General features: G+C 42.1%; 1 protein-coding gene across 3 annotated transcripts in view; it reads right to left on the bottom strand.

Annotated features, from left to right (window-relative positions):
- Positions 1–24288, bottom strand: part of ergic1 (endoplasmic reticulum-golgi intermediate compartment 1) — a 74246-nt gene that overhangs the window by 27917 nt on the left and 22041 nt on the right. For 2 of the 3 annotated variants that reach the window (XM_055643013.1, XM_055643014.1), the window contains exons 2-4: positions 10909–10970; positions 3936–4008; positions 2088–2182 (exon numbers count right to left, since the gene is read on the bottom strand). In XM_055643013.1, coding sequence (XP_055498988.1) covers positions 2088–2182; positions 3936–4008; positions 10909–10970 — 230 coding nt within the window. The remainder of the gene's footprint in view (positions 1–2087; positions 2183–3935; positions 4009–10908; positions 10971–24288) is intronic. The other variant, XM_055643015.1, reaches the window with a different exon arrangement.

Here is a 24288-nt window from a genome sequence, read left to right as displayed (position 1 = left end):
GACTGGGAAGAGGAACTAGGCCTAAAAATTCCAAAAGACAGATGTGAAGAAAACCTTTTACATATACACAATTGTTCGATTAACGTTAGACATACTTTAATTCAATATAAAATACTGCACAGACTCTACTATTCAAAGACTAAACTGAATAAGATCTTTCCAAATGTATCTCCTATATGTGACAAATATCTCCTTCAAGAAGCAACTCCTTCACCTCTTGCATAAAATTACATAACTTTTGGAGAGGAATTTTTGAAATTTTCTCAAAAACATTAAAAACAAATCTGGTCCCCGACACGGATGATTATTCTAGGAACGTCAGAAGCCTGCTCTGAGCTATCAATATTTCAAAGACGTTTCCTCAATTATGGTCTGATAACGGCGAAAAAATTAATACTCAAATTTTGGAAACATACATCTGACCCTTCTCTCAAAATGTGGATTACAAACATGTCTGAGATGCTACATCTTAAAAATATGAGACTGGTCTTGGCAGAAAAATCAGAGCATTTTTCGAAGACATTGACACCATTCATTGATTCATTACAAGGATAGTATGGTGCAACACAATTTTGGAATTAAATCTAATTACGGGTTGGGTGATGGTTGGGGAGGGATACAAAGCAGGTATATCATCACTTTTTGTTTTTCTTTCTGTTTTTGTCTTTTTATTTCTCTACGTCTTTCTTATTTCTTTTACTTACTCACTCTTTGGCTACACCAATTTGGTCGTCTAGGGGTTCTATTCTTGCACATCCACTTTCTCTCTCTTGCTTTTTCTCACTTCTTCTCTCTCATCTTTAGCTAAAAATTAAAATTGAAGCTGTACAATAACTGTATTATGTCATATGCCGCTGCTTATATTTTTATATACACTGCTTCTAATAAATGATAAATAAATAAATAAATAAACAAATAGATAGATAGATAGATAAATAAATAAGAGAACAAATCTACATTCAGCTGTTTAGGAAACTAAACCAAGATAAGACACAAAATGCTGGAGTAACTCAGCGGGACAGGCAGCATCTCTGGAGAGAAGGAATGGGTGACCTTCAAGGTGACCTCAGGGTCTGAAGAAGGGTCTCGACCCTAAAAATCACCCATTCCTTCTCTCCAGAGATGCTGCCTGTCCCACTGAGTTACTCCAGCATTTTTTGCCTATCTTCGGTTTAAACCAGCATCTGTAGTCCCTTCCTACACTAACTAAACCGAGACATAACTTTTAAAAGTGGAATGATCTCAGTATTGGAATATCGTAAGAAATTGATATTCCACTATCCTGGTGTTTAGAAATCTGAATGGATAGCACCGCACTCACTGGATTGTGTTTTCTATTCTCTATTTAAACTTATGGAGCCCCATTTCTCACCTTTCCTCTAAACTCACTGAAGCACCAATTTCTGTACACTCACCGGGTTGCCATCTCACACACTCCTTATAAACTCACTGGGCCTTGCATTGCATGCTGCCTATAAACTTAGCGGAACCCCATTTCTTACATCCCCCCCCTAAAAATTCACTAGGGCCTCCTTTCCCATATTTCTATTAAACTCACCATAACCCTCTTCCAAAGCTCCCTCGAAACTCACTGTGGTCCCAACTCCCTCACTTGCTTTAAACTCACCAAGATCACCTCAGCCCAGTTGTGGAGCTTCATTTAAATTCATCACAGCCTAAATTCCCATGTTCTCGTTATAATCAATGGGTTTACTGGAAAGGTTATTATGGTACCACTGTGCAACGGCTAAACAGAAATTATGTCAATATGAGTGAGATCCAATAGTCCAAAAAATCGGCTATTCACGTAGCATTAAATTCCCGAGTGTGTGGATTAATTATAGTTTTGCTGTAATTTATTAAAAGAACAGCCATAAAGATAGTTTCAATTTAAACACTCAAGAAAATACAAGGACTAGTTTCCTCATCCACAAAGCAGCAATAATGCAGATATGAAACCAAATGCAAGAGAGACAAATCTAATCTGAAGGGCTTTAAAATACAAGGATGAGTCGGACAGGTGAAATTACTTTTTTTATTAAATAATCCCTTGCCACTATTTGTTTTGAATGGTTACATTAACTCACCATCACATGAAAGGTTAGGTAAGGTGATATTTAGATTTACTTCAATTTTTCCTCCACTATCTTTGTCAGGATCATCCACGTATAATTCATTCACTCTGCAACAAAATAGTAACCACTCATTCCAAGAACATTTAGCGATGTGACAAAGTTAAGTGTTCTAGTAGAAATTGCCAAATATAGAAACACGGTTTTTCCTCAGCTAATCCTAGTACGTCACTCATCAGGTTGCCATCTCATTGCGTAGTAGTAGATTAACACAAATCCATTTCAGTTCCCACTCTCTTTCAGGTTCTGCGAAAGTCTGATTATCAGGTTATTCCAACACAACCAGGTCAATCCAGACTTCACACTGATACTTTGGGATGACGCTACTTTCCTGCTCATTAATTAAAAAGTATTGTCAATAGCTACTGACGTCTTGGGGTCAAAATTTTAAATTAGATTCTGTAATAAGAGAACTGCTTTGCCTTGGTATCCAATATAGGATTTAAAAAGTATATATGATACTTCAAGTAAAGAAAATTAATTCTCATTGTTGATCAAACATATATTTATATTGTGCAGTAAGATGTATGGCAAGAAATGCACACCAAACTTGGTTGTAGGCCTGTTTATTTTCTGCAATTTTCTTCTTCAGATTACTTAACGAGAATGGACACCTTTGCCTTTACTCCACAATTGCTTATTTAAAGGACAATTTTGGTCTCCAATTGCACTTTATCAAAATAATCTTTCTTAACCAGCCTTTGATTTTTAAACCAACAGCACGGTTTGGGGTTGAAATCAGGAGGAGGTGTCGTATTTTAAATACTACAGGAACCTGCTTTACTGCTGCAGCTCCATCAGCTGTTTGTCTGCCTTAATGCTCCCACGTTGATGTTTTAATCACCAGGTTGTTTGTTCTTGGAGACATTTGATATTATAAAATTGCAGGAAAAGTTGTCATGCTTTGTTGACAGAGAAAGAGACTGCTGCTGAGCAAAAGCATTACAAGTTCCCAGAATGCTAAATAGCACAGCAAGTGCATTTGCCTGTTTATAACAAGGTTTAGTTGAGTGCAGAGGTGTTAAGATTGATACAGGCTTGGGGTTTGGCGCTTTGACTACACAATGACCATTAAAATTGCCATGTGGGTGGGATATATTTTAAAACAACCCATCTTTCTGAAAAATATTTCTACAAATGAGTCTGTCATTTCTTATATTCTATGCAGTGACAGAAATTACGCAAGGGTGCGAAAAGATTAAAAAAATCTTTAAGTTGCAGTCAAGTCATTTAAAGGTGGTGTTAGAAAGAACATCACACCGTGCAATGGAAATTTAGATTGCTGGGTTATAATTTCTCCACCCCCCAATTTCAAGATCTGAGCATCACTGGCAAAACCAGTGTTTTATTGCCCACCCCCAATTGCCATTGTGAAGATGGTGGTGAGTCAAATGGAAAAAAAAAGATAGATTTTTGTAAAAGGTACTAAGGGTTTATGGATTAAACAAATCAAATGAAAATAAGATGCAAATAGCTACAATTTAAATAAAACCAAACTAGGCTCAAGGGACTAAAAAGGGACACTCCCCATTCCTCTTCCTGCCCATCGCCCACTCAAAATATATCCATTCTTTGCAACAGTAAACATGATGCCCAGAGCACTCTAAATAGTCTGAAAGCAGAAACTGGGAAGATAAATTTTATTAACAGGGGACACTGGGAGCATGCAGCACCTGCTGGGAGCTTCAGGACTAAGAAAAATCAGCTGTTGTCATTTTAACACAACCTATTCCATTAACTTTCATCTTTATTTACACACAGCTCCAATAAGATCAGTGGTCAAGAGGCATGCTGTTTACTTACATTTCAGTGGCAATGAACCCAGTCAGTTCTGACAAGAAAAGGAACAGCATGAACATGCAGCAGCAAATGGAAACTGTAAGACAAATGAAAGCATTTAAAAACAAGCTCCAGTGCTTTTTTCCTTCCAAACTGCAGGATATATAGTCACTGTAAAGATGGAGAAATGGCTACAAAATTAGTCTAGTCTATGGTCAAAGTTAATTTTGTATATAACTGCAGTTGAGTCAGTGGTTTGGTGCCTGACAGAGCCCAATGGCTTGGAATTAACACAGGTGTCAGGCAATAAAACAAACCATTTTAAAAATAGAATACCAGAATATCAATCGATGCATAAACCGTAAAAGACAATTTAAAAAAAACAGCAATGCATAACTTTGCAAGTTTACATAGGAGAATTAAAGACTTTCATTAACAAATAACAGCATTGCAGTTTTGAAAGGGGTGACAAAGATCCGTGTCATTACACTTGTGATTGTGTAATTATTCATTAGGTTAATGAACCATTTTGTTGAGCTAATGCAAGACATGATTTGTTATGGCATATTTTAAAGCTGTAAAACTCATAAAACAAATACAGTAAATTAAAATTAATTGGGATCTATATCTGACAAACTAATGCCAAGGAGGGCGGTACATGGTGGCGGGGGAGAGAATCTTGGGTTGCTTTTCCAAGTTGTCAGGGCTTCTGAATAACTCATGCTTCCATCACCATCACCTCCATCTCTCCTCTTTACCCTTCTTAAAATAATCACAACGCTTCAAAGACCATGATTGTGGTCTGCAATAGAATTGTTCTGGGCAGATAAGAGTACGTCATTGGTGAGTAAGTGCCACTTGACAGCACCGATGACTATGGTTTCTTCACATTGCTGACGACCAGAGTTGACGTATTGGATGGAAATTCGCAAAAATGGATCTGCTCTCCTGCACATGGTATATAACTGGATGTTTTATCACATCGTTCGATGTTAAGAGTGTTGTAAAGGCACTGGAAAGTCCTGGTTGGAGGTACAGCTCATCCTGCAACACAGACTTCAGTACCATTGCAGGGCTGTCGTATGGTCTCATCACTCAGGGTGGTGGGACTAACGACATGGAGCCTCAGACGAATCAGTAAGATAATCTGTGGCATAGTGGTGTGATTGCAGAGTTTCTACATTCTCGCGCCAGAGAGCTGTGTTCCATGCTGACCATGGGTGCTGCCTGTACAGAGTTGGTACATTCTCACTGTGACCGCGTGGGTTATCTATGGATGCTCCGGTTTCCTCCCACATAGAAAAGATGTGCACGTTTGTAGGATTGGCTTCTGTAAATTGTTCATAGTGTGCCGGATAGAAGTAGTGCACAGATGATCGCTAGTCTGTGCGGACTCAGTGGGCCGAAGGGCCTGTTTCCACGCTGTATCTCTAAATTAAAATTAAACTAAAGAATGCATTACACCTGCATTAGCTCTTCTGAAAAATGTTATACCATTACACCCACATCTTCGTCCTTTACCCTACATTTATCCAGTTCCATTTTGAAAATCTGTTCACAATACCCTTCCATATCATTATTTTCCAGTTTATAACTTATTCCAAAAAAAATCCCCCGTCGTTTACTTTTGTCTCTGTCTACCAGCTTATTGTCATTAGGTTTGCTTACTCTTTCAAGATATTTTATGATCTTGAACCTCCCCACTCAATTTCTTCTTGATCCTCTGTGCCCAAAACAAGGGCTCCAGCCTCTCCATAAAAGTATGTAACTATCATAAATCAGTCTCCAGTTAGAAATCAAGGGCTATAAATTCCAAAAGTATGTAATTATCTAAAAATAGGGTTCACACATGAATGTGATTTTTTTTGTATACAAAAAAACCCAACTTTATAACCTATGATTCAACGGATAAATTGACTGGAACTGGAACCAAGCAGTGCTTTATTCAATCATCGAGTCCCAAGTGATATTAAAGGAAATATCTGGACACTTGGTAACATTTCTGTCGCCTCCATTCAGATGCTTATTACTTGCAGTTACAGCAGATCACTGCCCGGGAACTCCCCCTGATGTGGCTTCCTGAAAGTCCCCCTCAGTGACTAGAACCAGAATAGTGAACCGTGGGCAGCAACCTTTATCTGTGAGATCACCAGATTGGAATTTCAAGAGCAGAACAGGAAGTGTGTTCGCACACAAAAAAAAAATCAGTTCCCACCGCTCCTTACAACTTCCAGTCTCAATGTGGTTTTAAAAAATAAACTGTGCTAGCATAAATATGTTGGCGCCACTATGTTTGTGTTTTAGAAGCTAGCGTGACAATGAAGTGGAAGGCCCAATTTAATGGAAAATACATAGTAAAATAGGAAATGAACTGATCACTAGAATATAAACAGTTTCTATCAAATTACACAGAAATCATTGGAATTGGCACCCCATCCAACCGCTTCTGAAGAAGGGTCTCGACCCGAAACGTTGCCTATTCCTTCTCTCCATAGACGCTGCCTCACCCACTGAGTTTCTCCAGCATTTTTGTCTACGCTTGATGGACAATGTTCATTTTGGACACAAATGATCTTAGTTTCATGTGCCCACTCAATTAACGTCATTTTATTAACCATTCCAATAACCATCTGCCTGATATATTCTTAAATATCTGCTTTCGTCGATTTCACACAATAGACAATAATGCAGGAGTAGGCCATTCGGCCCTCCGAGTCAGCACTGCCATTCACTGTAATCATGGCTGATCATCCACAATCAGTACCCTGTTCCTGCCTTCTCCCCATATTCCTTGACTCAGCTATCTTTAAGACCCCAATCTAACTCTTTCATGAAAGCATCCAGAGAATTGGGCCTCCACTGCCTTCTGAGGCAAGGAATTCCACAGATTCACAACTCTCTGGGTGAAAACTTTTGTTGCTGTCCAAAATGTTTTGATTTTACATCCAATTCCCCACATTCAACCACTTCAAACAGTACTGTTGCTATTTATCCTGTCTAGTACCTTTGGCACTTGTAACATTGACAAACTCGCTGAAGCAAAAATAGCCCAACTCTGCCCCAAGTTCCTTCAAATCTGCCTCAATGCCAAAAATCATATAAAAGGGAAGAGAAAAGTTAAAGGTTAAAGAGTCAACCCATAACACATGCAAATTGCAAAATGTTAACACATTTGTGAAATAGGAGAAACAAATTATGTTTCTTTCTTGGCCATGACGATTCAAGAAACTGGACACAAGCGTATTTCAACATTAAACACAACAAAAAAAACTAAAGATAGTTTTATTTTTTAATTTATTGAATTTCGAATGTAATTATTTTAATGTTATCAATATGTAGTCTCTTATTAAAAGGAATTTGATTTTTTTTTAAATCAGGACTTAGCTCCAACAGTAACTATGTCATGATCACTCCTATTGATGCCATGTAACAGGCAAGACAAGATCAAGTAGTTACACCACATGCCATAAATGTAGTACTGGTCCAGAATTCAATCAACCCAGTTTGTTCTTCAAAAGAATCTTGATGGGGGGAGGGGAGGGGAGGGGGGTGTTGTAGATGACAATGTCCTGACATAACATCATAAGCTACTCAACACAAAGAAGTTGTGACTCATCACCTAAGCAATCAGGTGTTAGGTGTTCAGGAGAAATTTGAAACCTTCATTCAATTTCCCTCGAGAGATAAAGAAAATGTGGTAGAGAAACGGGGAGCAGGAGGGGTTACAGAAAGAGAGGGTGTGAGGACCAGAGGTTTGAGGGAGGGTCATTATGGGAATCAAAATCACCCTATTAGCTATCAAATTGCTTCACTAAATTTGCAATATGCATTAAAGAGCCATGCTCTACAAATCTGCTTCCTGAGAAAAGCCTAGATCAGGTAGCTTTTCAATCAATGTGTTTGTAATTCTGTTCTCTTCTCCAACACTACACCTTCATTTAGACTCCATTCTGCAAAGAATGCTTCCCTTTTCTTTACATGAAAGTGCTCAGATAAAACAAAATGTTTCTGTACATATCTACCTTGATTATATTTTTTTAAAGGAAAGATCATCCAGTAATATTACTGCCTATTGCAATTCTACTTTAGATAATTCATTTTCAGGCTATAAATCCACCCATATTTTTGAGGGGAAATTAGCGATTTTAGAAACATTTTCCTTCACTATATTACCTATTCAGGATATTATAACGCAATAAAGTGGTCACCGCATTGCAAGATAGAAGACGGGTATGACACTCAGAAGAAGGAAACGTGTTAAGAGACCTGAAGACGTGCAATTCACAGCAACTAACCAGTCAGTGCAAGTCAACAATTCTGACTCAACAGTACTGAACTGCAAAAGTGAGTAATCCTGATGCATTACAGGTCTTGTGACTTTTTTAAAGTATTAATCATGGAAACGTACTTACGCCATTAAACTGCAATAGGTAAACATTACCTTTGTGCAACAATATCATGGAATGACCACATGTTTAAGACAAATTCAAATCCAAAAGCACAAAATAATAAAATTACTGTTATTAAACAATAAAAGTAAAATCAACCGCATTTTATAAATGAGGGCAAAGAACTGGGAAGTGGTAGTGATACAAATACACAAAACAATGATTAGACTGTGGTTCGAGGACTGTGTCAAAGGCACATGGACCACATTAGAGAATTAACGTTAAAGCTATAGAAAGAGTGAACGGTGTACATTCAACATCGTAACTAGAGACAGCACTGAAGACGATGATCGAGAATGGGAAAGGCAATTTCTGTGCCTATTCCTACAAGAGCAAAAGGAAGAGTGTTGAATTCTATGGATGAACACTAAAATATTGACTTTGCCAGTAATGCTCGCATCCTACTAAAATAAAATATAGCACTTTGCTCAGGACTTCAACTCAGGCAAGGGGACCTTTTGTATCTTCTTGAGGGAGAAAATATAATCATCAGGAGAGTTCACGATATCCAGTGTACACAGCAAGATAATTCTCCAAATATAGAGTATCAAGTATCAAGTATACTTTATTGTCATTCAGACTTTTCAGTCTGAACGACATTTTGTGCCTTGCAGTCATAACATAGAATAAAATAATAAAACACACAATAAGATTTAACGTCCACCACAGTGAGTCCACCAGGCCCTCCTCACTGTGATGGAAGGCAAAAGTCTTAAAGTCCTTGTTACTCCCCTCCTTGTTCTCCCTCTGCATTGAGGCGATCCAGGCTTCTGATGTTGTGACCCCGCCGGGTGATGGTAAGCAAGTCCCGCGGATGAATCCAAGCTCCGTGAACGAGCCGGTTCAAACTCCGCGGCCCGGGGCGGTCGAAGCTGCCACCCTCCAGTCCAGCGGACGAAGCTGTTGTTGCGGGAGCTCTGGAGAACCGGTCACCAGCCCGGGACCTGCGAGCTCCCGACGATGTCGTCCACCGGGCCCACGGCCGAAGCCTCCGAAGTCGGGTCGCCGCCGCCGCAACGCCACCACAGCCCCGAAGTCGGCCAGCCTCGCGATGGTAAGTCCTGGCTGGCTCTGCCTCCGGAGTCTTGAGGTCAGCCCCAGTTGGAGGCCGCCAACTCTGCCATTAGGCCTCAGCGCAGACAGAGACGGAGACGGGGCATACGCAAGAAAAGGTCGCATCCCACCGAAGGAAGAGACTAAAACAAGTTTCTCCCACCCCTCCACACATACACAACTAAAATAAACCAAAATAAACTGTAACAACGGGACAAAAAGAAAACAAAAACAAAAGAGACAAACGGACTGCAGGCGAGCTGCAGATGCTAGGGCAGCGCCGCCATGTTGGAGTTATAGTCATGATGTTATACTGCGTGGAAAGAGGCCCATTGGCCCAACTTGCCCACACCAACCAACATGTCCCATCCACATTAGTAAGAATCACTGATAGTCACCGACTATCACCAACAAGCTCGCTAAGGACAGAAGACAGTAGAAGAAATAGGTAGCTCTACGTGGAACAAGATGCAGGAGACTCAAATACGATCAGGATGCCAAACAAAATAATTGATGACCCACAGGTCACAGAGCATCTATGGAGGGAGAAAATGGCATCTGGTTCATACCCTTTTATCGAAATGATGAGATGTTATTTTGGGAATAGATTGAAGTGCAGAGACTGGGAAATGGTGGCTAGGGGAACAGCACAGAACAAGGAAAATAAATTTTAAAAGTTGAGCCCCAGATCCCAGGGGAAACTAAATGATTAAAAAAAAAAAATGACAGTAAGCAACAACTGGTAATTAAGAGTTTAGTATAAACAAACAAAACTGGCCAGAGGTGATACAACCAACTAACTAACAAACTAGCATGCTAACATTAAGAATTGTTATACTTTGGCAGAAAAAGTTTGAGAGTATGTTTTAGTATGATATTGATAAATACATTTGGATTCCATGTTGCAACAATGACTGGAAGTAAATGTAAGTATTAGTTTATGGTTCAGTGATGCAAGGATGTGCCCACACAGTGGATAGCTCGCACAGCTTCTGATCTGCAGGGCTACAATAAAAAGGATCATCACTGGTCCTGTGGTTCATACATTTTGCAAAACACGACTGAACATTTTGGATCACGGGAGATCCAAAAGCACTGCCTACAGAGCAGTCATATTGCTGTGGACACAGAGCCGAGGGGAAACCCTGATTGTCAGTTATGAATGCAGGTTGGAGAGGCATACATAGCGTATCATAATATTGTTGAAACAGCAGTTGCGATTTCATTTTTCATTATGTTGTCTGCATAAGATTGTGAAATTATGGATGTTGCCCTAACAGAATTTAGTAACTATAACTTCCTAATTCTTCATGCCAGGGGTCAAATAAGAGTAGGAGATATATCTTGGTGTCAGCAGAACAGTTGCATCCAGTGCCTTGGACCCTCCCTGCTATTGATGGACTTTTCCTTGGTCTTTTTTTTTTTTAAACATGAATAGTCTGTAAAATTGGCATGTGATTATCATAAGACCAAGCAGGATGTAACACAATACTTACTGACAGCTCCTGTGTATGTGGGCTGAGTAAGGTCTTTTGGAACTTTCCTGTAGATATCAAGTCTAGAGAAAAACAAAATGGTTAAAATAGATTTAATGCAACCTTTGCTCCATCATAATTTTAACACAATTATTCAATTTACCAGTACCAACTTCATAGATTGAGAAATTCCTTTGGAGAAAAAAAAACACATTTAGTTCTTCTCTTTGCCACTTAATATAAAATAATGCTGACCACGAACATTGTCAAACAGCAAGATGCTTTAATGTTGAAATAATTTTGCAGAATAGACGAAATACGTAAAAGGGATCTGTCAAGTAAATCCATTTCAAGAAATCCTTTTTTAAATTAGGGCGTCACGGTGGCACAGTGGTAGAATACTGGCTCACAGTGCCGGAGACACAGGGTGTCCGTGACCGCATAGGTTTTCTCCGGGTGCTCCAGTTTCCTCCCACACTCCAAAGTCATACAGGTTTGTAGGTTAATTGGCTAAGTGTAATTGTAAATTGTCCCTTGTGTGTGGGGAATAGTGTTAGTATGCGGCAATCTCTGGTCGGTGCGGACTCAGTGGGCCAAATGGGCTCGTTTTCACACTGTATCTCTAAACTCAACTAAAGTTGGGGAAACTCTCCGTCATCGACGGGGCTCCATCGCCTACAGCCCTTGGAGGGATGAACATCAGAAGTTCGGGAACTGAAGATTGTGGCATAAAGTTGGACAGTTAACATTTGATTTCAAGATTAAAAGAACTCGCATACAAAACAGGAAATAATATCAAAACAAAAAAGGAAAGGGACATCTGGGACTTGGTGTGCCATAAGGGCCTGTCACACTTGGGTGTCATATGCACGTCACGCTGAGGGCACGCAAAGATTTTATACATCCCAAAATCCTGGGGCGCCGCGCGCGACCACACGTCACTGCCTATGTCACCTCGCACCATACGCGCGTAATGCGCACCATGCACGTGTAATGATGTCGCGTAAATTACGTGCGCATGACGCCCAAGTGGGACAGGCCCTTTCGAGGTTTGTTTATCTTGAATTTTAAGAAGTTAAAAGAAAACAGCATGAGTGTGAATGGAGAAACCAATGCAGCGGGTTACATAAGCAAGGTCAAAGTCTTTCAGCAGGGAGAGGGCAGCTATAAGCAAGTTTATATTGAGTCGATTGGCTTTCGTGAAGGATTGAATTTTGTGGCATTCAGCTCAGAGTTGAACAAAAGTCAACCTTACCAGGCCCAGGGCAGCAAATTCAGTGATGGAGCCAAGCTTACAACAGGGGACAAATGTTATGCTTCTAATCTTGCACATAGTAAAATCCTGATAATTTTCTATTTAACTATTCAGAAATATCAATGGTTCAGCATCTGGTGTCATTCACCATGCTCCCTTTCCATCTGACTGGGGCCACAGATCCCGTCTCACCAGAGCCTCAGTTGCCACTTGCCCAGTCAATTTACCCAACACACTAGGAAATTCATTATTGTACCACGTAACATCTAGAGAATTGAGTAAAAAGTGTCTAGGCATAGGGAGGTTGCAAGGCAGTCGGGTCACGACCCATGACCCGTACTGTTGCTACGCTACGCCAAGTGGAGTACACGCGATGAACTGCAGGTAAGCACTGACCATTGTTTCCAGCGTAGCGGGCCCGTTAAAACCCGCAGAATGGTCAAAAAGTTTCAGGTGATAAATCTGGCTGTAAAATTTTTAAATCGACCATGGTTCTCAAGTGGGTTTTTACATACAAAATGAAAACACCTCTGAAGCAAAATTTACAGACAGATTTATCACTGAGAATTTTTAGATACCAAAGGAATCAAGAAAAAACACAAATAATGCCTTACTGTTGATGAAATGCAGTGAGCAAACCCGCTAATTCCCAATATTTTCAATTTCGATATCTGCACGGCCAATGTTCGCCAAGCACTTTAGCTGTTGTTGGCCATTCAGCTCTCGCTTCTCTTTACCTTCATTTCGCTTCACTTTGGGAATTCTGAAGTTGGGTGCATGTCTCTAACGCTTACCCCGATTTCCACAATTTTTTACAGCGCAAAAATTCAACATTTTGGCGTTTTTTAACAGGTAGGAAAGTACGCGTTTCATTTATTAACAGCATATACCGGAAGCTGCGATGTCCTCCAGATGGATTGAGCGGCTCCGTGCGTCAAGCCCTATGACCCAGTGACCTTACGTGCACACCCCCCCCCCATATAAATAGAAAGAGTCAACAGTCCTGAAAATCAGCCGTTCCGGCACCACTAAAGTCCTGAGAGTACTAGATTATTAGTTTTACTGTATTCCTTTAAAAATGTTCATCCATTTATAAAAGCACCAGATAGTCATTACATTGATTGCAACAAGCAAAAAAAGAATAACACAGGGCTTTGTGTATCTGGTTCCAGAGGCAAAGAAATACAGGATAGGAGAATGAGGTGGGTCACATAAGGAAACAAAACTATGACTTATCCTCATTGTCCAATGTAATCATACATTTAAGGGGTTGGGTAATCGTGGTGAGGTTTTGCATGATTCAACATAAACAACCCAGAGTTCATGAAGAATGACATGGCCAAGCACGTTATATGATCAAGAGTTTTGGAATCCTTGGGCCGAAAGGAGCAGGGGCAACAAAAATAAAATCAGGATTGTACTGGACGCCACAGTACAAAGAAGAGTTTGAGGAATTTGGTAAATTCTAGAAGATCAAATCAAAGATTAAATTGTCGGCTTAAACAAACTAGTTGATAAAAATTATCCTAGTCTCCTAATCTGAGAAAAGACATTCTTGCCATAGAGCGAGTACAGAGAAGGTTCACCAGATTGATTCCTGGGAGGTCAGGACTTTCATATGAAGAAAGACGGGATAGACTTGGCTTGTACTCGCTAGAATTTAGAAGATTGAGGGGGGATCTTATAGAAACTGACAAATTCTTAATGGGTTGGACAGGCTAGATGCAGGAAGATTGTTCCCGATATTGGGGAAGTCCAGAACAAGGGGTCACAGTTTAAGGATAAGGGGGAAATCTTTTAGGACCGACATGAGAAAAAAAAATTCATACAGAGAGTGGTGAATCTCCGGAATTCTCTGCAACAGAAGGTAGTTAGATGTGGCCCTTGTGGCTAAAGGGATCAGGGGGTATGGAGAAAAGGCAGGTACAGGATACAGAGTTGGATGATCAGCCGTGTTCATATTGAATGGTGGTGCAGGCTCGAGGGGCCGAATGGCCTACTCCTGCACCTATTTTCTATGTTTCTATTAAGCTGGGGAAGGAACCAACTATTACAACCAACAATCGACATTCCACATATCACGGAAGTGTGATGCAAAGAACGACAGGCCATCAAACTTTTTGCAGCTATTCTGCCTTCAGAAACAAGAAGTGGAGCCAGTGATATACTCGGGGGATATTCACAGGAAGCAGAAGGAATTTACAAAACATCGTCATGCCAAGAAAGGAAATAAGTTCCCCCCATTTTGAAAGAATAATGCAAGAGAACGCACAGCCTTTCTCAGTTACTTTATCAATCAATCAATCAATATTTATTACATGTCATTTGACCCTCAGTGAGGCTCAAACGAAACTCAGTTTCCACAGCCATACATACAAAGACAATTTCCTGCAGACATACACACAATTCAATTTACAAAAACATCCATCACAGTGAACCCACTGTGATGGAAGGCAAAGTCTTTTCTCTCCCCTGTTTTCCATTTCTCTCCCGATGTCCAAGCCCCAGGCGGGCGATGATAAGTCTCATGGCACGGGCTGGAGAAGTTTCGTTGCGGGAGCTCCGGAAAGCGGTCTCTCCACCCGGACCTGCGAGCTCCAGATGTCCCAGTCCACCGGACTTGCAGCTGCAGCTGGAGCCTCCGAGCTACGTGGTCGGGCCGCAGCAGCTAGTCACCACCGCTCCTCACGCTCCGATGCCGGCCAGCCCCACGATGGTAAGTCCGCAGCTCCGCAGGCTCCGTGACTGGAGCCCCCAGGTCGTTCAGGCTGGAGGCCGCTCCATGGTGCTAGGCCCCAACGAGGCCCAGGGAGCCGTTGGCGAGAGGGGAGGAGTACCTGCGCTGTAAGTATAAAATACACCACGGGGCTTGTTTTCACAGAGGCCCAGGGAGCCGTTGGTGAGAGGGGAGGAGTACCTGCGCTGTAACCAAAATCGCCAACGTTCCAGAGAAGGAGTCTGGGGGAAGCCTCTGATTGGTTTACATTTTTACATTTCTGCCTTTAGGTTAAGGATTCTGGGAGTTAAAGGTACAGTATTTATTAGTAAAGTTTACAGGATAATGTTTTGTGTTTTTTAATATTTAATATAGTTAAATTGGGAGTAAGATATGTCAGTGGAGATTGGCCCCGTGGTTTGCTCAGCCTGCAACATGTGGGAGATCAGGGATATGGTCAGTGTCCCTGGTGACTACGTTTGCAGGAAGTGTGTACAGCTGCAGCTCCTGGCAGACCGCATTGAACGATTGGAACTGCGGCTGGATTCATACTGGAGCATCCACGATGCTGAGAAAGTCGTGGATAACACGTACAGCGAGTTGGTCACACCGCAGGTAAAAGGTAAGAGGACAGAAAGGGAACGGGTGGCCAATAGCCAGCAAAGCAGTAGGCAGGTAGTGCAGGAGTCTCCTGCGGTCATCTCCCTCCTAAACAGGTATACCATTTTGGATACTGTTGAGGGAGATTGCTCATCAGGGGAATGCAGCAGCAGCCAAGTTCATGGCACCATGGGTGGCTCTGCGGCACATGGGGGGGGGGAAAGAGTGGAAGGGCAATAGTAATAGGGGATTCAATTGTCAGGGGAATAGATAGGCGTTTCTGCGGCCGCAAACGAGACTCCAGGATGGTATGTTGCCTCCCTGGTGCAAGGGTCAGGGATGTCACTGAACGGCTGCAGAACATTCTGGAGGGGGAGGGTGAACAGCCAGTTGTCGTGGTGCATATTGGCACCAACGATATAGGTAAAAAAAGGGATGAGGTCCTACAGGATGAATTTAGGGAGCTAGGAGATAAACTTCAAAGTAGGACCTCAAAGGTAATAATCTCTGGATTACTACCAGTACCACGGGCCAGTCAGAGCAGAAATAGGAGGATATTGCAGATGAATACGTGGCTTGAAAAATGGTGCAAGAGGGAGGGATTCAAATTTTTAGGGCATTGGAACCAGTTCTGGGGGAGGTGGGACCAGTACAAACAGGATGGTCTGCACCTGGGCTGGAATGGAACCAATGTCCTTGGGGGAGTGTTTGCTAGTGCTGTCGGGGAGGATTTAAACTAATGTGGCAGGGGGATGGGTACAAGAGCAGAGAGGCAATGGGGGTGTAAAATGAGGGTAGAAGAAAGAGGTGGCAAGGTGAAAAGTAAAAGTGACAGGCAGACAAAACCAGGGCAAAAATCAAAAAGGGCCACTTCTCAACATAATTGTATAAGGGGTAAGAGAGTTGTAAAAACAAGCCTGAAGGCTTTGTGTCTCAATGCAAGGAGTATTCGCAATAAGGTGGATGAGTTGAATGTGCAGATAGCCATTAATGATTATGATATAGTTGGGATCACGCAGACATGGGTCCAGGGTGACCAAGGCTGGGAGCTGAACAAGGAGGTGGGGTAGCGTTGCTGGTTAGAGAGGAGATTAACGCAATGGAAAGGAAGGACATTAGTTTGGAGGATGTGGAATTGGTATGGGTAGAGCTGCAAAACACTAAGGGGCAGAAAACGCTGGTGGGTGTTGTGTACAGGCCACCTAACAGTAGTAGTGAAGTTGGAGATGGTATCAAACAGGAAATTAGAAATGCGTGCGACAAAGGCAAAGCAGTTATAATGGGCGACTTCAATCTATATATAGGTTAGGTGAATCAAATTGGCAGGGGTGCTGAGGAAGAGGATTTCTTGGAATGTATGCGGGATAGTTATCTAAATCAACATGTAGAGGAACCAACGAGAGAGCAGACTATTCTAGACTGGGTATTGAGTAATAAGGAAGGACTAGTTAGCAATCTTGTTGTGCGTGGCCCCTTGGGCAAGAGTGACCATAATATGGTTGAGTTCTTCATTAGGATGGAGAGTGACATTGTTAATTCAGAAACAATGGTTCTGAACTTAAAGAAAGGTAACTTTGAGGGTATGAGACGTGAATTGGCCAAGATTGACTGGCAATTAAATCTAAAAGGGTTGACGGTGGATATGCAATGGAAGTCATTTAAAGAGTGCATGGATGAACTACAAAAATTGTTCATCCCAGTTTGGCAAAAGAATAAATCAGGGAAGGTAGTGCATCCGTGGATAACATGCGAAATCAGGGATAGTATCAAAGCGAAGGATGATGCATACAAATTAGCCAGAAAAAGCAGCATACCAGAGGACTGGGAGAAATTAAGAGAACAGCAGAGGACAAAGGGCTTAATTAGGAAAGGAAAAATGGATTATGAAAGAAAACTGGCAGGGAACATAAAAACTGACTGCAAAAGTTTTTATAGATATGTGAAAAGAAACAGATTAGTTAAAACAAATGTAGGTCCCTTGCAGTCAGAAACAGGTGAGTTGATCATGGGGAACAAGGATATGGCGGACCAATTGAATAACTACTTTGGTTCCGTCTTCACAAAGGAAGACACAAATAATCTGCCGGAAATAGCAGGGGACCGCGGGTCAAAGGAGTTGGAGGAATTGAGTGAAATCCAGGTTAGTCGGGAAGTGGTGTTGGGTAAATTGAATGGATTAAAGGCCGATAAATCCTTTTGCTATGAATACATGGTACACCAGTCATTGAAGGTAGGCATGCAGGTGCAGCAGGCAGTAAAGAAAGCGAATGGTATGTTGGCTTTCATAGCAAAAGGATTTGAGTATAGGAGCAGGGAGGTTCTACTGCAGTTGTACAGGGTCTTGGTGAGACCACACCTGGAGTATTGCGTACAGTTTTGGTCTCCTAATCTGAGGAAGGACATTATTGCCATAGAGGGAGTGCAGAGAAGGTTCACCAGACTGATTCCTGGGATGTCAGGACTGTCTTATGAAGAAAGACTGGATAGACTTGGTTTATATTCTCTAGAATTTAGGAGATTGAGAGGGGATCTTATAGAAACTTTCAAAATTCTTAAGGGGTTGGACAGGCTAGATGCAGGAAGATTTCTCCCGATGTTGGGGAAGTCCAGGACAAGGGGTCACAGCTTAAGGATAAGGGGGAAATCCTTTAAAACCGAGATGAGAAGAACATCTTTCACACAGAGAGTGGTGAATCTCTGGAACTCTCTGCCACAGAGGGTAGTTGAGGCCAGTTAATTGGCTATATTTAAGAGGGAGTTAGATGTGGCCCTTGTGGCTAAGGGGATCAGAGGGTATGGAGAGAAGGCAGGTACGGGATACTGAGTTAGATGATCAGCCATGATCATATTGAATGGCGGTGCAGGCTCGAAGGGCCGAATGGCCTACTACTGCACCTAATTTCTATGTTTCTATGACAACGGAGACCGACTGGAAAAAGTCGGGTCTCCCGTACAGGGAAGAGATTTTAAAAAGTTTCCCCCTTCCCCCCCCCCCCCCCCCCCCGCCCCCCACATATACACAGTTAAAAACACTATTAAAAAAGTGGGGAGATGGTGTTTGTTATTGCCGATTGTCCACTTTCACCGAGTAAGGAGTTGAATCAAGAACTGCAGATGGTGGTTACTACACGAAAGGATACAAAGTGCTGGAGTAACTCAGCAGGTCACTCAGCATCTCTGGAGAACATGGCAAGGTGATGTCGGAACCTTCTTAAGACTGATTCAGAATGATTCAGTCTGCTGAGTTACACCTGCACATTGTGTAGTTTCACCTTAAAATTATGCGTTGATGCTGCTGGTTTGTCCCAGCGATCTCTCTTCACCAACCGCACGGTCTGTTGACGCAGCTGTTGTTGCGGCTCACGTTGTAGTGCAATTTCTCAGGCAGCCGCCAACTTCTGGCTCCCTCCCCTTCCACCAGCTGCTGCTTCCTTGTGTCGCCCATTGTTTCGGCTCTTTATTAAGATTCATTCAAATAATTCTCCTTGCCATTTGTAGCTGGTGAGAGGGGAGGGAGCCCCACGGTGACCAAAAACTCGAACCGTCGGTGGCGGTAATCTGAATAAAGCGACTTCTCCAGCTTCAACGTCAGCTGCCTACAACAGGCCTATCAACCGGACCATGAGGTGGGTGAAGAAGGGTTCACTGGAGGTTGGAAACTATCGTCCGAAGTCGGGGCTGGGGAGGGCAGTGCGAGCCAGAGGTCACAGGTCTAACACGAGGGAATCCGGAATGAGAAACAACTAGCAAGAGAAATCAACTGTGAAAAAAAGTAATAAAAATAGAATTGAATCTACTACCAGACTGATGTTCAGGGCAAGGGCCATGAAGAAAACATTTAAAATCGGCTTAATAAGTACTGAAGGGACATCAGGATAAGGAGGTGCAGGAACACATTGAAAGCAGTTTGATTCCAGTGTGCACAACGTGAACTATTCCTCAATATACAAATTCTTGCTCCAATGCCATTAATTCTTTGTAAATCAGATACATAACCCAAAGTTGTTTTTCACGGTGATAAATACAACGCCACGCACAGGTTCACATTTTCAAATTTCACTTTACATTTACAGAACTTCACTTTCCAGGAGAACAACCATTGTGTAAATCAAGGGACGTCCGTATGTGTTAATGTTCTGAATGAGGGGATTGACTGCATTGCAACCTGATTTGCTAATCATACAAAAGTACAGAATGCACAGAATCTTCAAAGCGATAGGGAATTATTTAAAACAGTATTGAACATATTCATAGAACATTCCTCCTTTTCCTGCATTGTCATGTGCCTATCATTTCTGCCACCACCGCCACCACCACCACCACCCCTGTCAGCACATTCCAGGCACCTGCCACTCTGCGTGAAAATCTTGGCCCAAGCATCTCCTTTAAACTTTCCCTCTCTGACCTTGAAGCTTCACCCTCCAGTATTTGATATTGCCACCATGAGAAAATGGTTTGGAGTATGCAGCGAGGAAATAGGATATCATCCATTTGCTGGAAGAAATGGAAAAGCACAATGTTGCTTTAATTGGAAGAATGGGGAATAGATGTTGTGAATGCACAGAGCCGTTTACCCAAGGTAGGGGAATCAAAAACCAGAGGACGAGTTGAAGATGAAAGGGGCAAGATTTGATAGGAACCCGAGGAGCAACTTTTTCTCTCAGAGAGGGTGGTTGGTATATGGATTAAGCTGCCAAAGGAGGAATTGGGACAGGTACTGTCAGAACATTTAAAAGACACTTGGACACATACATGGATATGTGTAAGAAGGAAGTGCAGATGCTGGTTTAAATAGAAGATAGACACAAAAAGCTGGAGTAACTCAGTGAGATAGGCAGCATCTCTGGAGAGAAGGAATGAAGAAGCATCTTGACCCGAAGCGCCATCCATTCCTTCTCTCCAAAATGCTGCCCTTCTCGCTGAGTTACTCCAGCTTTTTGTGTCTATCTTAATTACATGGATATGAAAGGTTGAGAGGGATATAGGCCAAATGGGACTGGTTTGGATAGGGCATGAACGGGTTGGGTCAAAGGGGCTGTTTCCGTGCTGTATAACTCTTTGACCACGGGGCACAACTGAACAGTCTGGGTATTCTCACACATGAACCACAAAGTTAACATTTGAGTAATCCAGAAAGCAAGTGGTATGTTGGCCTAAATGGGCATAATGTGCTGGTGTAACTCAGTAGGTCAAGCAGCATCTCTGGAGATAGCAGATAGGTGATGTTTCAGGTCGGGACGCTCCTCATGGAATGTTGGCCTTTATTGAAATTTGAATCATATATAAAAGCAAGGAAGTCTTAATATTACAACACAGGACATTGTACACATTAATGTGAGGTATGGCCTCATAATTTTTCCTATCCTTATTTAAAAGAGGTATTCGTGCACTAGGTTCCTTTTTGGCCAGCATTTTTGAAATTTGCATGTCTAACTTCCTAGCCTCAAACAAATCAAGCTTAAATAAGGAAGGGCCATGACATGTCCTTGGCAAGCAGGATTAAGGGGAGATCCAAAGCATATTATATGTATATTAAGGACAAGCGAGTAGCTGGGAAAGGTTCGGGCCACTCAAGGACAAAGGAGGAAATCTCAGCCTGGAGTCAGAGGAGGTGGGCGAGGTTCTTAACAAGTACTTCACATTAGCATTCATCATGGATGACATTGAGATCAGGTAGAGCTGTTTTAACATTCTAAAACACGTCAATGTTAAGGAGATAGAGTTGTGGTGTACATTGAGAAACAGTAAAGGTGGATAAAACCACAGGGCTTGATGTAATCTATCCCCGGATACTGAGATAGCAAGGGAGGAGTTTGCTGGGGTTTAGATTGAGATCTATACATCCTCTTTAGTTACTGGCTAGGTTCCAGAACACTGGAGAATCGGCAATAGCATCATTTTGCTTAAGAAAGGCAACAGGGACAAACAAGGAAATTATAGACCAGTGAACCCTATGCCAGTGATAGGGAAAGTATTGTGGAAAAGATTACTAGAGAACAATTTTATTTGCATTTGAAAAGCACACTTATTAGCAAAACTCAATGTGGCTTTGTGTGGGGGAGGTCATGTCACAAATTTGATGTGTGTTTGTGCAGAGGAGGAGATGAAGATGAAAGGGCACTCTTTGTTATCTACATGGACATTAGTAAAGCACTTGCCAATGTCCCTCACAATTGACTGGCCCAGGAGATTGTCACAAGAGAGGCACAATGAATGATAAATTGGATACAAAATTGGCTTGGTGATAGAGGACACGGGGTGGGTTCTCTGACTGGAGGTCAGTGACCTGTAGTGTTCTGCAGGGACGAGTGTTGGTACCTCTGCTGTTTAAGATACATAATAGATCTGAATGAAAATGTAAATGGTCTGACAGTTTGCAGATGACACTAAAACTGGTGGAATTGTGGAAAGTGAGAAAGATTATCAAATTATATGGCAATATATGGATAAATTAGAAGTATGGGCAGAGAAATGGCATATCAAGTTTAATCCAGACAAATACCAGGTGTTACATTTTAAGTCAAATGCATGAGGAAATTACACAAGTAGCAGGGTCCTTCGGATCATTGATGTACAGATAGATCTTGGAGTGCAAGTCTAATGCCCCTGTCCCACGGTACGAGTTCATTCCATGGAGCTCTGCCGAGTTAAAAAAAAATCAAACTCGTGGTAAGCACGGAGAATGAACATAACGGGTATGTCGGAGCTCGGGGACGTCTCTAGCGCTAATGGCAGGTACTCGGGTAGACTCACTAACGGCAGGTAAGCACGGGAAGACTCGTGAAGATTTTTGCAACATGATGAAAAATGTCCACGAGAGCCCCGAGTACCGCCGAGTGGCCATTACCGTAAATCCCCGCGTTCGAGTCAGGGCAAACTCGGGAGAACTCTTGAAATAAACTCGTACTGTGGGACAGGGCTTTGAAACTCCCTGAAAGTGGCAACACAAATGGACATGCTGGCATTCATCATTTGGGGCATCAAGTATAAAAGTCAGGAAGTCACAATGCAGCTGTATAAAACTTTAGAAAGGCACCAGTCTGAAGAAGGGTGTCGACCCAAAACCCGGCAGAGTATTCCAGATGTTGCCTATCTAAAGTAGACAAAAAATGCTGGAGAAACTCAGAGGGTGAGGCAGCATCTATAGAGAGAAGGAATAGGTGACATAGAAACAAAGAAATTAGGTGCAGGAGTAGGCCATTCGGCCCTTCGAGCCTGCACCGCCATTCAATATGATCATGGCTGATCATCCAACTCAGTATCCCGTACCTGCCTTCTCTCCATATCCTCTGATCCCCTTAGCCACAAGGGCCACATCTAACTCCCCCTTAAATATAGCCAATTAACTGGCCTCAACTACCCTCTGTGGCAGAGAGTTCCAGAGATTCACCACTTTTTCACACAGAGAGTGATGATCAGCCATGATCATATTGAATGGCGGTGCAGGCACGAAGGGCCGAATGGCCTACTCCTGCACCTAATTTCTATGTTTCTATGTCACCTATTCCTTCTCTCCATAGATGCTGCCTCACCCTCTGAGTTTCTCCAGCATTTTGTGTCTACTTTAGATAGGAATACTCTGCCGTGCTGTTCGCCACACTATCGGAAGGATGTGAAGACTTTGGAAAGCGTGCAGAAGAGTTTTACCAGGAAATTGCCTCGACTGAAGTGTGTTAGCTACAAGGAGAAGTTGGACAAACTTTGATTGTTTTCAAAGGCTGACAGAACTTTATAAACATATGAGAGTAATTAGGGTAGATAATCAGAGTCTCCCCCCAGTGTGGAAAGGTCAAAGGAAATATGCAAGGTATGTTGAGTTTTTCTTTGCACAGACAGTGGTACGTCCTGGACTGTGTGCCGGGGGAAGTGGTAGTGATGTTTAAGAGGTATTTAGACAGACACATGCAGGAGTATCATTAGACAGACACATGCAAGGAGTATCATTTCAAAATAAATTGGATAGTTATATGGACGGGAAATGAATGAAGGGTTATGGTCTGAGCGCAGGTATATGGGACTAGGGGAGAATACATGTTCGGCACGGACTAGAAGGGTCGAGATGGCCTGTTTCCGTGCTGTAATTGTTATATGGTTATATGGAGAAGAGATCTTGGTCAGCATGGACATGGTGAGCTGAAGGACCTGTTCTAGCATGGTACTGTTCAACATACCTATTGCATTACATTTCATTAATACAAAAAAAAAAAAAAAATGAAATGAAATGATTCAATTAATTGTCATTGTCAGTGTACAGTACAGAGACAACGAAATGCATTTTAGCATCTCCCTTGAAAGGGAGACACAGGGCGTCGCGGTGTGCCCGCGCCTGCCGCCGTAATTACATTCCATTACACACAGGCAAAGGTGGGTGAAGTGTCTTGCCCAAGGACACAACGACAGTATGCACTCCAAGCGGGATTTGAACCGGCTACCTTCCGGTCGCCAGCCGAACTCTTAGCCCATTGTGCTATCTGCCGCCCCATAATAATACAATTATTGTGCTATCTGTCGCCCCTTGGAATAATACAATTCCAACATCAATTTGTTTTTTTTTAAATTTCACTTGGACACATGGTCTCATTAAAATCATCTAATTTATGCCAAGATCTCCAATGTTAATGAACTGCATAAAATTATAAGAGGCATGATACTTAGAACTTAGAAGTAGACACTCAGAACCATTTTCCCAGGATGGAAGTATCAAGTGCGAGAGGGCATAGTTTTAAGGCAATAGGGACAAATGGCATTTAAGACTTAACTTTTCGATAGGAACATGGATATATAGGGTGTGTAGGAAAGAACTGCAGATGCTGGTTTACTCTGAAGATGG

The sequence above is a fragment of the Leucoraja erinacea genome, chromosome 11 (assembly GCF_028641065.1).
Source record: "Leucoraja erinacea ecotype New England chromosome 11, Leri_hhj_1, whole genome shotgun sequence".
NCBI lineage: Eukaryota > Metazoa > Chordata > Chondrichthyes > Rajiformes > Rajidae > Leucoraja > Leucoraja erinaceus.
Note: the sequence above shows the minus strand (reverse complement) of the source record. Positions and strands in the feature narration are given on the sequence as shown.